The sequence below is a fragment of the Elephantulus edwardii genome, unplaced genomic scaffold (assembly GCF_000299155.1).
Source record: "Elephantulus edwardii isolate Elephantulus edwardi_28Jun2011 unplaced genomic scaffold, EleEdw1.0 scaffold00141, whole genome shotgun sequence".
NCBI classification, from domain to species: Eukaryota; Metazoa; Chordata; class Mammalia; order Macroscelidea; family Macroscelididae; genus Elephantulus; species Elephantulus edwardii.
Genome location: NW_006399891.1, coordinates 6601182 through 6615769, shown reverse-complemented (window position 1 = coordinate 6615769; position 14588 = coordinate 6601182). Strand labels below are relative to the sequence as shown.

The window sequence follows — 14588 nt, the reverse complement described above, 5'->3', positions numbered from 1 at the left end:
CTTTCAGCATCACAGAAACACACAAGCCTTCAGCAGTACAAACTGGCAGATGGGTGATGGGTACAACAAAACCTACTGTACTACCTAACTCCAGACGTTTCCATTGCCTCTTCCCCTAAAATTCCCATACCTTACATAATCACTCCTCCATCAACTCCTATAATAACCCTGCCAACCAGTGGTCTATCTCTTGATTTATAACAATTTTTAATTGTTCTGTACTTTAATGTACAGAAATGCTTCCAAATCATAAGAACACGGCTTGATAAATGTGAAAAATCTGAACATACCCATGCAAGCAGCACCCAGCTCAATAAAGTGCTACCAGGACTCTGTAGGCCCATTCAATAACTATAGGGTTCCTGTAATGATGACAGTGCCAGAAATAGGAAATACAACTTGATTTGGCCTTTTTCGTTTGAGGTGGTAATAGATATGGTTTTGTGGATTAGGGACATATGTTCTGGGGAATGGAATTTTTCAATCACATGAGGTCTGGTAGAGTAGGTGCCAGGTTTTAGCTTATCTACAGGCTGGTGACTACTGACTTGTCGTTGTGTGCCGTCCAGTAAGAACTGACTCATGGCTGACGTTCCAGCAGGTATTTAAATGCTGTAACTTGCATGGCAGGACATGGCTTATCTTTCTTCCATGGTGGATTCAAACCTCATGCCTTTGGGTTGGCAGCACAACTCTACCCACTAGGCCATTAGAACTCCCTGTATATGACAATGTTGTTGTGTGCTCTTGAGTCAGAAGTGACCCATAGCTGACCCTCCAGCAGGTTTTTCAGAGGCAGTATCCTCCTGTGGAGCAGCTGGTGGATTTGAACTACATGCCTTTGGGATTGCAGCACGACTTCTTACCACTAGGTGACCAGAACTAGGTCATTGATGATAGGCAGAGAGTAATTCAAGGACTAACCTATTTTTATTATTAGAGAATTTAAATAGATTGGATGAGAGGTTAAATTTCAGTTTTACATGCTCCCAGTTATACCCCCTCACTACCCCAGAGTAACTACTATCCTGATTTTCAATAATGTAGATTAGTTTTGTTGGTTTTTATATTTTATATAAAATGTATCATTAAGTATAAATGTGTTTCAGTGTAACTTCCTTCAATTACTATTATGTTAAAATTTTTCTATGGTTTGCATATAATCATTCATATACATTGTGTTTTGTACATGTACTTTGTGTTTCATACATTATATTCTATATATTTAATTGCAATTGCTCTATGCCTATTATCACTCTATCTTTTCAAGCCCCCATTCATTAAGCCTTTCCTATTAGTTCATACCCCTCCCACTAACCTCTGCTGTCCCAGTGATTTCCCCCTTTCCATTTTGCTGCCCCTCTTCTCTTCATTCCCTTTTGAACATTTATACACATCTTACTCATGTATCTTCCTATTTTCACAACAGTGGCCTTGTGCAGTATTTGTCCTTATATGGATAAGACAGTTCACACAGCAAAATGCTCTCTAGTCTTTCTCAGGTGATATAGTGTTTTACAAAATCATTGTGCCTTAATGCTGCATAGTATTCCATTGTGTGAAGGTACCACAATTTCTCCGTCTATTCAATTATTGATGGACATTTGGCCTGCCTCCAGTTTCTTGCTAATGTAACAGCTGCTATGAACATAGATTTTCACACCATTATGCTTTTAATACTTATTCAGATTGTTCCTGTAGCCATAGAAGATTCTACTTTGCTCTGTATTATTCCTTGTATGACTATATATCTCTGTTTATTTACATGCTGCATTACCGTAGGCTGCTGTGCAGTTTATAGTTTAGGTCTATTGGAGAGTTCTGCTCTGAACATTCTAAAACATAACATGTCTTTTGGGGAAGATGTGCTTGCCTTTCACATATTTTTCACATATTCACAGACACACACACCCCTGGGCATATATCAAGAATGGAAGTAAAAAAAAAAAAAGAATGGAAGTCATAACATATGAATGCATTAAAATTTGATAGATATTACTCTGTGGTTTTCCAAAGTGATGATCTCATTTACTTGTTCAGCAGCAGTGTCTGAAAACTAGTTGCTTCACCTTTGACCAGCTCTTTGTACTGTCTCATTCATTTGAACTATTCTGATGGTATCTCATTGTGATATTTAAATTTTCATTTTTCAGAAGATGAATAAAGTTGAGCAACTTTTCATATATTTATTGGGCATTTCAATACTAATTTATGAACTTTTTTTCAATATTTTGCCCCTTTTAAATATTGTTTTCTTTTTCTTAATTTTTTGTAAGAATTTTTATATATTCTAGTTATGAGTCATTTGTCAGATATATATAGTACAAATATTTTCTCCCATTTTGTGTTTTGCCCAATTTAAAATTTAATTAAAAAAACAATAGAAACAACTCCCATGCCCAGCTGAAAGGGGCTAGCTAGTTAAATAAAATACTATAAAAATGTATATGTACTCAAATGTTGAATTGTCAAATCTTAGATATTTTTGTATATAAATATATAAAATCTTATGTATTTTTTTATATAAATACATACTTGGTACCAGTAGTCAGTGGGTCAGGAGACATTTATTTTTGTTATTATTATGTGCCATCAAGTTGCCTGTGACCCATAGCGACTCTATGTATTGCAGCTCTAAACTCTGCCCTGTCCTGAGCCAGGAACACACCAACCCCTATTGCCCCAGTCACTGTAACAATCCATCTCATCAGGGGTCTTCCTTTCCTGCACTGTCCATCCACCTTTCTGAACATGATGTCCTACTCCAGGAACCAGTCTCTCCTGGCCACGCACCCAAAGTATGTGAAACAGAGCTTCAAAATCCAAGCTGCCAAGGAGAAACGTAGTTTTATGCTCTCCAAGACAGACCTATTTGTTTTCTTGACAATCTGCGTAGCATTGGAAAAGTCTGGTGTCATGGATCTCTCCAAAGTTCTAAAGAGAAATGATATTAATTTAAAGACTAAGGTATGCCTGGTTTGAACCACAATCTTCCCATTTACATGCTGTGCATCTGAGAGCTGAACAATGAATAAAGATGACAGGAGAAGGACTGATGCACTTAAATTGTGTTTTAGGAGAAGAGTGCTGAATATCTAATGGACTGCCAAAAGAACAAACATTGCATTGGAGACAAAGATAGTGAAGCTTTGTCTCACATAGTTTGGTCATCTTTTTAGAAGAGGCTATTCCTTGGAAAAGGACATCATGCTTGGAAAGGTGGAGGGTCAGTGAAAGAGAGGAAGACCCTCAATGAAATAGAGTGATACAGTACCTGCGTGCGGCAAGGGACTCAAATGTGTCGAGGATGATAAGAACAGCCCAGGATAGGACAGAGTTCAGTCAGATCCATTGTTCCTTGGGCCTCTATAAGTCATACTCAACTCACTTAAAAATAACAATATTTTTTAAATTTTAATTTATTAATTTTATAAATGTTTACAGAGATTTTGGATTTCCAATCATTTATTGTTACATTTTTCTCCCTGCCCACCTCTCCTCCCCAGTTCACTCTTCTCTTTGAAAAGTAAAAGAAAAATTATTTCATTGGCATATAATCCACCCCCCACCCACCCAGTACACTCCACTATGCATCCTTCATTCTGTATTCTTGTCATAACCATAATACCCAATCATATATCACTTTTAAATAGTTCTCTCCCTCAATATAGTTTAAAAAAAAACTAAAAATATGTGTATGTTGTTATGTGCCATTGAGTGAAGTACAACTCACAGCAACCTTATGGACAACAGATGGAACCTTGCCCTGCCCTGGGCCAGCCTCACAATCTCCAGCATGCTCAAGTCCGTTACTGTTGTAGTCACTGTGTCAATCCATTTTGCTGGGTTGAAAGGATCTTCCTTTCTCTGACCCTCCACTTTTCCCAAGGAATATATTTCACAACAATTTTTTTACAAATGCATATGTACTTAATAATAGAACAAGTCCTAAGACATATTAAATGAAAAATACAAAGAACTTAATTTGTATATATTTTTAAAACATAAAATTCTGGAAAAATACATAACAGTTTGTGGATCGTAATTGCCTGTGGAGGTGGGACTGCCTCTTTGGGAAGATAGTTACTTCTGCTGGTAAACCTTTTTATATTACATTACTTTTAACATTGTACTAGAATGATTACTATAGTTACTGAAAGTGAAGAGGATTTGAAGCACTTATTGCAGAAGATCAAGGAATGCAGCCTTTACTATGGATTGCATTTCCTTATCAAGAAAACAAAATTCTTACCACTGGACCAATAGGCAGCATCCTGATGGATGGAGAGGAGATTAACACTGTCCAGATTCATCTTGCTCGGATCCACAATTAACACCATTGGTACCAGCAGTCAGGAAATAAGGAGACGCATTGCAGTGGGAAATCTGCAGTTGGGGACCTCTCCAAATTATTGAGGAGTAACGATGTCAGTTTGAGGACTAAGTTATGTCTGATTGAGGCCATGGTCTTTCCGAGTACTTGGTAGGCATCTCAGGGCTGGACAATGAGAAAGGATGACAGAAAAAGAATTATTGATGCCTTTGAGCTGTGATGTTGGAGAAGAGCACTGAACATCCCATGGACAGCCAAGAGATTGAACAGATACGTCAGGGAGAGGATGCAGCGGGAGTGTTCTTTGGAGGCAGGAACAATGAGACTTTGCCTCACTTACTTTGAGCATATTGCTAGGAGGGGCTATTCCTTGGAGAAGGACATGATGCTGAGAAAGGTGTAGGATCAGCAAAGGAGAGGAGACCCTCAGCTAGGTGGATCAACAAGGTGACTGCTGCAATAGGCTCTTGTGTGTCAAGAAGTGGAGGATGGTGCAGGATAGAACAGGGTTCGGATCTTTTGTTCATGGGGTCGCTATGAGTTGTATTTGACTCGGCAGCACCTAACCGCAACAGCATGATTAGGAGTCATAACGGTACAGTAGTGAAACACCTGGCTGCTGACAGGATGTCTGTCTGAACCTACTCCATTGTTCCTCAGGAATAAAGCCTGGTGATCGACTTCCATAAAAAATTACAACTGAGGCCATCCTGTGTGGCAACTCTTCTCTGTCACATAGACTCACTATGAATCAAAGTCACCTTGGTGGCACCTAACACCACCGCTGAGGGAGCTCTAGTGGCCTAGTGATAAGGAGTTGGACTGCCAACCCAAAGGTATGCTGTTCAAATCCACCAGCTACGCTGTGATAGAAAGTTGGACAGTCTCCTCCCACGTGGTGAAAACCTCACTGGAGGGTCAGGTATGTGGCTTCTGACCTAGTGACACATAACCATGTGTTACATAATTTTCTTACAAATGTAAGTAGATGATAAATATGCAGTTTATGGGAATGAAAAGTGGTGGTTTGGTAATTGTATCCTCTGGGTTTTCCTTGCAGCTCCCTGGACGAGACCACCTATGAAAGACTGGCCGAGGAGACACTGGACTCCCTAGCTGAGTTTTTTGAAGACCTTGCCGACAAACCTTACACATTTGAGGACTATGATGTCTCGTTTGGGGTACTTCCTGCCTTATTTCAATTTTCCTTTTCCTTCCATAAGAATTTGAGCTCACTGAAATAAAAAATTCCCCTCCAGAAGAATGAAGAAGCTGGCAGTTATGACTGGGACCAAACTATTCCATTCCAGCGTGGCTCCACCAGCCTTGTGGGGCCTCTCCCCAGGGCTGTTTGTGCCCTGTTTCTGACAAATTCTCAAGCTTCCCCTCATTTGTGTGAGTGGGGATCAGGCAGGGGTCTGGACATCTTATCTTACAGAATGCCTCTCATCGGCAAGTACAGGGGATAAGGAATTAGACAGGTGGCTATTAAGCTGCCCACTGCTGTCCCGTTACTTCTGACTGATATCACCCTATGAGACCAGTAGTCCTGCGTTTCTGTAAATATTTACAAGGACCTTCTCTTTCTTCTGGAAAGTGATTGGAGGTTCAAACTGCCAACTTTTTGGTTGGCAGCCAAATACTTAACTCACTGCAACACCAAGAGAAGTTAACCTCCAGGAGTTATTTCGATTCCTGGTGTGGGCCGTATACCCTTGAGGACAGGATCCAAGAAGGCATAGTTTTAAAAATGCTCACTTGGAAAGGGGGCTCTGGTGGCCTAGTGGCAAGAAGATACACTGCAATCCCAGAGGTACATGGTTCAAACCCACCAGATTCTCTGCTGGAGAAGGAGAGGCAATCTCCTCCTGTACCAGTCAGATCCGATTTGACGGTACACAGTCCCCCTCCCCCACTTGGGATTCTGATGTGCCATCCTTGTTACACCTGCAGACTTTATTTAATTGGCCTGAAATGTGGCCTGGGCATTGGGTTTTTAAAGCTCTCAGGTGACTATTGTGTACCTTGGGCGGGAACTTGTAGCTCCTGGAAACGAAGGGAAAACTGGTCTTTATTAAATTGGCCACAAGGTGGCAGACTTAAGCAAGCAAGCAGCCACTCCTTGACTTGGGCCTTAAAGCAGCTCAGGGTTTTTTTGCCTGTGGGAGAAAATGCCCGGCAGAAGTTAATCCTCTTGACAGCGATTAATTATTATCAGGAAATGACATGAAGTGTGCATTTTAGATTGAACCATGGATTTATGTGTGTCAGTCAGCTGTCAGAACAAAGTGGTGTAAGTGGCATTGGATACTGCTTTGGGAATTCTGCGTGGAGAAGGTCAGTTGGAGCCGGCAGCAAAGCCTTGGAGAGGTGCCGAAACTGGTTTTGGAGGGGGCAGTGAGGGACTCTGCCGTTGTGAAGACAGGGGAAGAGCGTTGCATACTTTCTAGACAGATTAAATGATTTCTCTCTGCTGTAGAAAATCCATCAGTGTTAAGATAGATTTTTTTTCTCCCCAATTTTTACTATGTTTATCATTAACTGACTTATTCTGCTTAATGATTTCACAAGGGGAAGAAGCACATGATTTTAACATACAACTGCTTTTGGCTTATTAACTCTCCTGCAAAACTGCTTTTTCTTATTAACAAAGAAATATACAGATCAGGAAACATTTTAATCAGTGGAGAGTAGCTGCCCGCAGTTCTATGCCCCAGAGGCAACTGCTGTCAGAAATTTGGATCCTTAATTCTGTGAACTCAGTTTGCTAGCTTAATATCACGTTTTCCTATAAGAAACCCCAGTTACCCAAATTCACCTACACAATTATTACTCCTTGTTCTGTTTGAACGACTGCTTTTTGGTCTGTGTCTAAGTTCTGCATAAACACAATTAAGTGTTCTGGGGTTCCCAGTCTTAAATTTACCTTTAATTTCTCATGATCCATACATTTATTATTAATGCATCTTGATTGCCTGTCTGAGCTACTTCAGACTGCAAAAGCTGGTAAAGAATCCTGTTTTTTAATCTTTGGTTTGAGTGCTTGGTATGCATTTGAGTAACCTGTCTTCACAGGTGTTCCTTGTATGTATATGAATATTTTCCTATCATTGACAATTTATGCTGCAGGGTAGATGTTAAAATGTTCTTTTTGATTATGAAGGTGACACCGTTCCTTTTCAGCATAGTAAGGCCTACGATTGTCTTGATTCCAAGTGGGCAGTACCAGTCCCTTTCAGTCCTCTAAATGCTTAGGCTTTCGATCTTTGTGTCCCATTTTACTTTTGATGTACTTCCAGTTTTCCTGGATTTGTACTCTGTACATTCCATATTCCAGTTATTAGTGAATGTTTGCAGGTGTTTTGCTTTATTTTGATTCTTGACACATCAACGAAGGAAAATAAAGAGCTATCATTGGGTGAAAGCTCTACTGCATCTTTATCATTAAGGTAAACTCTGCTGTGATGAGGCCACTCTTCCATAGGCATATTTTTAATGCATTCCAAACTGAGAGCCTCCTCTTCCAACACCATATCAGACAATGTTCTAAGGCTGTTCAATTCATAGGGCATCCAAGGGCCTATTCTTTTTCAAGGGATGGCGAGGCTTAGTCTAGAAGCTGCACTGAAACCTATCAGCCACAGGTATTTGGTATTTGAAATAGCGGTGGCACAGCTTTCAGGATCCCAGCAACATGCAGGCCAGCGCCAAACAACAGACTGACATTGAGGGGTAGAAACATTGACAAGCAAGCCACAAAACCAGTCACATAGCCCATTGTTGCAGCATTAGGGAAATCTAGCTTTACCCAAGTGCTTTTCACCAGTGTTTGATTAGAATCCAATGTGGAGATGATGGAATCAAGTGACAAACCTGCTCAGGAGTGAGCAACCGGCCCTTTCCTGAGTTCTATTTCAGAAGGACTCTCTGAAGAGTGTTGTTGTTGTTGTTGTTGTTGTTAGGTGCCATCGATTCGCTTGCAACTCATAGCGACCCAATGTACAGCAGCCCTAAACATGTGTTCTGTTGTACATAGGGTTTTCAGAGGCATGGTTTACTCATACTGGGCTGCACCACTTATCTATAGGTTTGTTGTATTGTGTTTGCTACATGCTGCTGGGAGGCTAGAAACTATACTACTGGTGTTTCAGATGCTGCTCACACAGGACAGCATTTGGTGGCACCTGAAGACTAGGAAGAAAGGCCTGGCAATCTCCTTACAAAAATTAGCCCATGCAAACCTTATGGATTACAGCAAAACATTGTCTAACTTGCTTGCTTTGGCCATGTCATCAAGAAGGGTCAATTGCTAGAGGAGGACAATCACATTTCGTGAAGTAGAGAGCTGTTGAGGATGAGGGAGGACCTTGGTGGTAAAGCAGATGGACACAGTAGCTGTAACAATGGACTTGAACTTGCTGGTGAGTGTGAGGAAGACGCAGGGCTGGGCAGCATTTTGTTCAGTTATATAGAAGTTCACCGTGAGTCAGAATCAGCTCAAGGACTAAACTAAAATGAGCTATAATTCCAGACTTTCTCATCCCTGCAAAGGCTGAGGTGCCTGTGTCTCCCTGCCGCCTGTCTTGAATATCACTTTACTCACCAGAGAAGGGGGATTTCTAACAAATCACTCGCTAATGAGGAAATCCTCTGGTGTAGACTTAGAAAGCCTAGGGCTCATTGTAGCTGCTGCTGTGGTTCAGGCTCCTGATTAAGTGCTTTGAAATGCAGCCTCTCCACCCTGTGATGTGAATTTCTGATTAGGGACCTTCAGCTGCTGACACGTGACTTGTGTTACGTGACTTGTGCATAACACGGGTACTTGGTGAATCTCCTGGAAGTGCCTCTCAGACACTGGGCTAGGCATGTTGTCCGAGTTTTATTGGGGTGCAGTCTTCCGCTGCTCTTGGGGTCCCTGCTGGACATACCTCTCCTGGGAAGCTCTTCCATTTGCTGCCAGCAGAGACCACCCTTCCTTCCTGAGGATGACTCTGAACAGCTGATCTCTGTGTTGGATCATTTATTTACACAGCAGTTTCCCCAGATAGACTCGGATCGCCTTTGTGATAGGAACCCTGTACATTCTTGGTGTCCTCAGTACCTTGAGTACAAGTTGTTAGCCCCTGATTCTTGGCAAAAGCATGCTCAATGGGATCATATCATAAAGTTTGATTGATTGATTTTTGGAAGTAGATAGCCAACGTTTCTGCCTGGCCTGTCTTGGTCTAAAAACTCTGTTGAAACCCGTTTAACATCACAGCACTGTGCAAACTCCCACTGACAGATGGGTGGTGATGCACCTGAGGTGCGTTGCACTTGAGCCCAGGTCTCCTAGGACATTAGAGGTTACCATTGAACTAACTATCACTGCTCTTGTTGAATACATAAGCCTACTGTCGTCAAGTCAGTTCCAACACACTGAGTTTCCAAGGCTGTTAAAGCTTTATGGGAGATTACTGCCTGTCTTTCTCCCAAAGAGAAGCTGTGGATTTGAACCACTGAACTTTTGGTTAGCAACCTGACATATGACACACTGTGCTCCCAGAGCTCCTTAAATGTTAGTTTTTTATGTAAAGGGAACAGGGCCCACATGGGTTTCTAACATACGTTGTCATTGACGCCACTCAGTCCTTAGAGATATTTTACATGCTTGTGATTGGCCAACAAGAATTATGGACACAGTAGTTCAGATGTGCCCCAGAACCTGTTCTGTTTCCCCCATGGAGGGGACATTTGATCATTGTCTTGCCTCTTGTGTCATTCAGCCTCAAGGAGCCGGGAACGGGAGATCCCTGGCTCTAGGTCTTGGCCAGTCAAATTGTATCCCCCCCAAAAGACATGTTGACATCTCTGCACTGCAAACATGACCTCATGTGGGGAGACAGGGTTTTTCTTGACAGATGATGTCTGATAACACAGCACCGTGTCTATATTTCTACAAGAATTGCTGGTTCCACATGTGGGGTAGGTGTTGCTCAGCTCCACCAGTGTGGCCAGAATCTGACTGGTGAGTGCTGCGGTCAGCCCCTGATTAGCAGTGACATTTTTATCTCTTTCCCTCTCCAGCTGCACTGAAATCTGCCCTGCTCCTAAAATAGACCCAGATTGCCCCTAAAGGAACAATACTAATGAATAGAAAGCATTCTTTATTTGTTCTGCTTGTAGACAGTCCCAAAGCATTAAGAACTTCTGGTAAACCAGGAAAGCAGCTAGTTTCCTTCCTCTGGCTGCTTTCCTTTAGAAACAGCTTCAAGCCATACAAGGTGAGAGTGGGGGAATCTAATTGTTCATGAGGAGCAGCTGAGAGCTGGGAGGGAGGAGTCAAGGCTGAGATTTTTCTGCCCTTTGCAACTTACTTGAGGCATTGTTACTACAATTCCCAGGTATCATTTGTCCTTCATTTGACCACGTTCATGCACAAATGTGTTTTGGGTTTTTTATTCATTCGTTCATCCCAGATTTTGTTGAAAGAATGCATGAGCTAGATACAGAAGATATCTGGGTATTCAATTGCTGCCAAGTTCATTGCAGCCAGGGCTTCAAACTAGTTCGCTCAGATTCAGAAGAATTCAGTTGCTCAGAATTCACCTTTATCTCCTGAATATATTGAACATTTCGGGGGGGGGGGGGTGTAGAGAAAATAGTGTAACAATGAATGAATGGAAATCTAAAATCTCTGTAAACGTTCATTAAAATTAATAAAATAAAATTTTTTTTTAAAAAAGATTTTAAAAAAAAGACCAAAAAATGTACATTCTTATTCACTATATTTGGGGTGGAAATATAGATTCTCAATACAGTGCTGGTTTGAAGCCCTGATTCTAGTTCAGAGTCACCTACATTGGTATCTGAGTAGAAATGTGCCCTATAGGGTTCGTAATGCTGACTTTTCACAAAAAAATATCAGCAGACTTTTCTTTTGTGGTCTCTGGGTAAACTTGAACATCTAACCAGTCTAGTAGTTTCAGGGGTTTACCTAACCTCCATGACTCTAGAAAGTCTAAAGTCTAAGATTTTGACATTCTGTTCTGTATTTCCCCTCTTTTGATCAGATTCTCCTATGGAATATTTGATGAAAATATTCAAGAATGGTTAGCAGTCATCATCTAGCTGTTTTGGTCTCCCATGGAAAAAACCCTCAATAGTTGTTTTTAGAGGCAGTTAGCCCCACATATCATCCTCCTTTTCCATTTTCCTCTGTTGCTCCAAGTGAATAGAGTCCACTTGTGCCTTAGTTGGCTGCTTGCACATTTTTAAGACTTCAGACATTATACAGTGAACCAGGAGGCAGAACAGAAGCCCTTAACACATCACTAGGCCTATTCATTGTAATAGCCAGTGAAATCATGCCTCCAAACTGAGGAACTAAATCTTCTGAGGTGATTGGTTGTACAGAGCAGCCCCAGGAGCTCTTCCTTCTCTTTGTAATTATAAACAAATCTATCGGACAGCCTTTGACATTTCAGCTTTTTAGTGCTGTATGGGAGAAAGATGGGCAATCACCTGTGTGATTTACAGCCTCTGAAAACCTGCTATGCTTGGTTCCAACTCAAGTAGCTTATTGTTAGTGTGTAGTTGTTTACACTGATTAGCCATTACCCCTCTCCTCCCATTCTGCTGGAAATCACTAGTAAACTCCCATCTCTATACACTTGACTTTTCATTTATTTAAGGTTATACAATATTTGTCTTTTCGGTTCACTCAGCTTAATGTCTTTCAGCTTCACCTGCATTGCAACATATATTAGGGCTTCATTTCTCCTATTGGTTAAGCAGTATTCCTTTGTATCTATCACATTTTGTTTATCCATTCATCTCTTGAAGGGCATTTTGGAACAACCTTTAGGGTGCTGTGAATAGTACTGCAGGGGACATTAGTGTAAAGTCTGTTCAAGTCTCTACTTGCACATCTTTTGGGTATATATCTAGGAGTTGAATGGCTGAGGCATGGTACTTTTTAAGGACTTGCTGTAGTATTTTTCATTCCTCCGAACAGGAGATAAAGGTTCGAGTTTCCCCACATCCTCACCAATGTTTGTTATTTCCTGTTTTGTTTGTTTCAGTCATAGCCATCCTCAGGAAGTGTAATGACATCTCATTGTGATTCTTAATTTGCCTCTGTCTGATGGCAAATGAAAATCTTTTCATGTGTCTGTGGTCATTCGGATGTCCTCTTTGACGGAATGTCTATTTAAAGCCTTTGCTCATTTTACAGTGGGCTTGCTTATATTTCTCTTTTTGTTGTTGACTTGTCAAAGTTTTATGTCCATTGTGGTTATTACAGCCCTGTGAGATGTGAGCTTTCCAAAGACAAGTTCCTACTTGGTTGCTTATCTTTATAATTTTGTGGTAAAGCCTTTTGAGGAACGAAAGGTTTTCATTTATTATCTACTGCTTGTGCTTTCGATTTTATATCATTGTCAGAAGCGAGGCCTAACAGCTTTGCCCTTCCTGCTCTAGAATTCTCAGTTCTCACATTTAGGTCCTTAATCCACTTTTAAAGTGTGTGTGTGTGTGTGTGTGTGTGGTTTGAAACAAGGGTTCTTTTTCATTTTTCTGCATGTGAAAATAGAATTTCCCCAGCACCATTTAGCAGACTTAAGTCAATAAATGAACTTAGTACCCTTGTAAAAAATCAACTGTAGATGTGTGGGTTTATTTGTGGACTCTCAGTTCTAGTCCATTGGTCTGTGTTTCTATTATTGTACCAGTGCCAGACTGTTTTGATTACTGTACTAAATGCCCACACTTCCATCCCCCCAAAAACCAACCACAAATAAACCAATGCCATCAAGTTGGTTCCAGTTCATGGCGGCCCTCCCTTGCGTTCCTGAGGCTGTAAATCTTTAGGAGAGGCGACTGCCTCACCTTTCTCCCGCAAAACAGCTGGTGGATTTGAACCCACTGCTGGATGTATTGATTCTCTCTACTGTTTCCCACATTATTTCTTTCTGCTCTGATCTTCGTTCTTTAGTTTTCTCTGGTAAGTTCGTTTGCTCTTTTCTTCCTAGTTCTGTGAGTTAGGCTACTCCATTGAGTTTTCAGTGGTGGATGTTTCAGAAATCAACCAATGAGCCTTTCTTCTGAGGCCCCTTGGTTGACTTGAACCTCTGGCCTTTTGCTTATCTACTGAGCACCTTAATCATTTATATGCACCCTGTCAGGACTTCTAGCAAATATTAGCCCCTGGGCTTTTGGACTAAGTTTCTAAAGAAGACTTGTTATTGCCATGAAGAAACAGGTGAAGTAGATGTAATCTGCCCAAGGCCCACGGCCGGTCAGTTAGTCTTCTGCCCTTTTTTTTCTGTCAAATGCTTCTCAATACAATGAAACCCTATAGGATGACTCTGCTCTGTCCTGGGGTCACACTGGGTTGAAATCCGTGGCACTTAACAACCCCAGCAACAGTGTTTGCAAACGCATCCAGGGCATCTTGGTGGTACAGGGCTGTAAAACACACACAGAGAGGCTCCTGTGTCTCCACGTTACACGCGGGATGGGTCACACAGCCTCCTCAGCAGTTCATAGACAGGCAGCCTGGCCGTGGAGCTCTTTCTTTAACTCTGCACATTCTAAAGCCAGCACAAAGCCTAGGGATAAAGAGTTCCTGAATTGAAAGTGTGTTTAAAATTTAAATGAGCATTGGACAAAGAGGAAATACCTGTTAGAGTAATTTACAACCCTGTTGTGGAAAGCTAGGTTAAACTGTGGAGGAGCGCTTAAGAAGCTTGGGAGATGTAGGGGAAAGATCTGGGGAAAAATTCTTAACTTTTTAGTCTGAGGTTTTTACCTTCTACCAAAGGAGCTTAAGCCTCAAGACAAACAAACCATGTGGTCTAAATGTCATCTCCTTTATTTCTTTTCCTTGTTGTTATTGTTACATGCCATCAAATTGCCTGCAACTGCTAGCAACCCTATGAACAATAGCTCTGAGCTCTGCCCTATCCTTAGCCAATCTCACTGTCTCTGACACACCCGCCCTTGTTACCCCAATTACTCAGGATCTTACCCCCTTTGTGCTGTCTCTCCATCTTTCCAAGCATGATGTCCTTCTCCAAGGACTAGTCCCTCCTGATAATATGCCGGGAGTATATGGGACAGAGCTTCAAAATCCTTGCCTCCAAAGAGTAATTTGGTTTCACCCTCTCTAGGGAAAAAGTCAGCCACAGCTTGTTGTGATCCACACAGTCAAAAGCCTTTGCATAGTCAATGAAGCACAGATAGACATTCTTCTGGTATTCTTTGCTTTCTGCCA

General features: G+C 41.4%; 1 protein-coding gene across 1 annotated transcript in view; it reads left to right on the top strand.

The window, feature by feature from the left end:
- The window catches only part of LOC102857856 (frataxin, mitochondrial-like), a 29703-nt gene that overhangs the window by 5735 nt on the left and 9380 nt on the right, over positions 1–14588 (top strand). The window contains exon 3 of the mRNA XM_006894426.1: positions 5394–5514. Coding sequence (XP_006894488.1) covers positions 5394–5514 — 121 coding nt within the window. The remainder of the gene's footprint in view (positions 1–5393; positions 5515–14588) is intronic.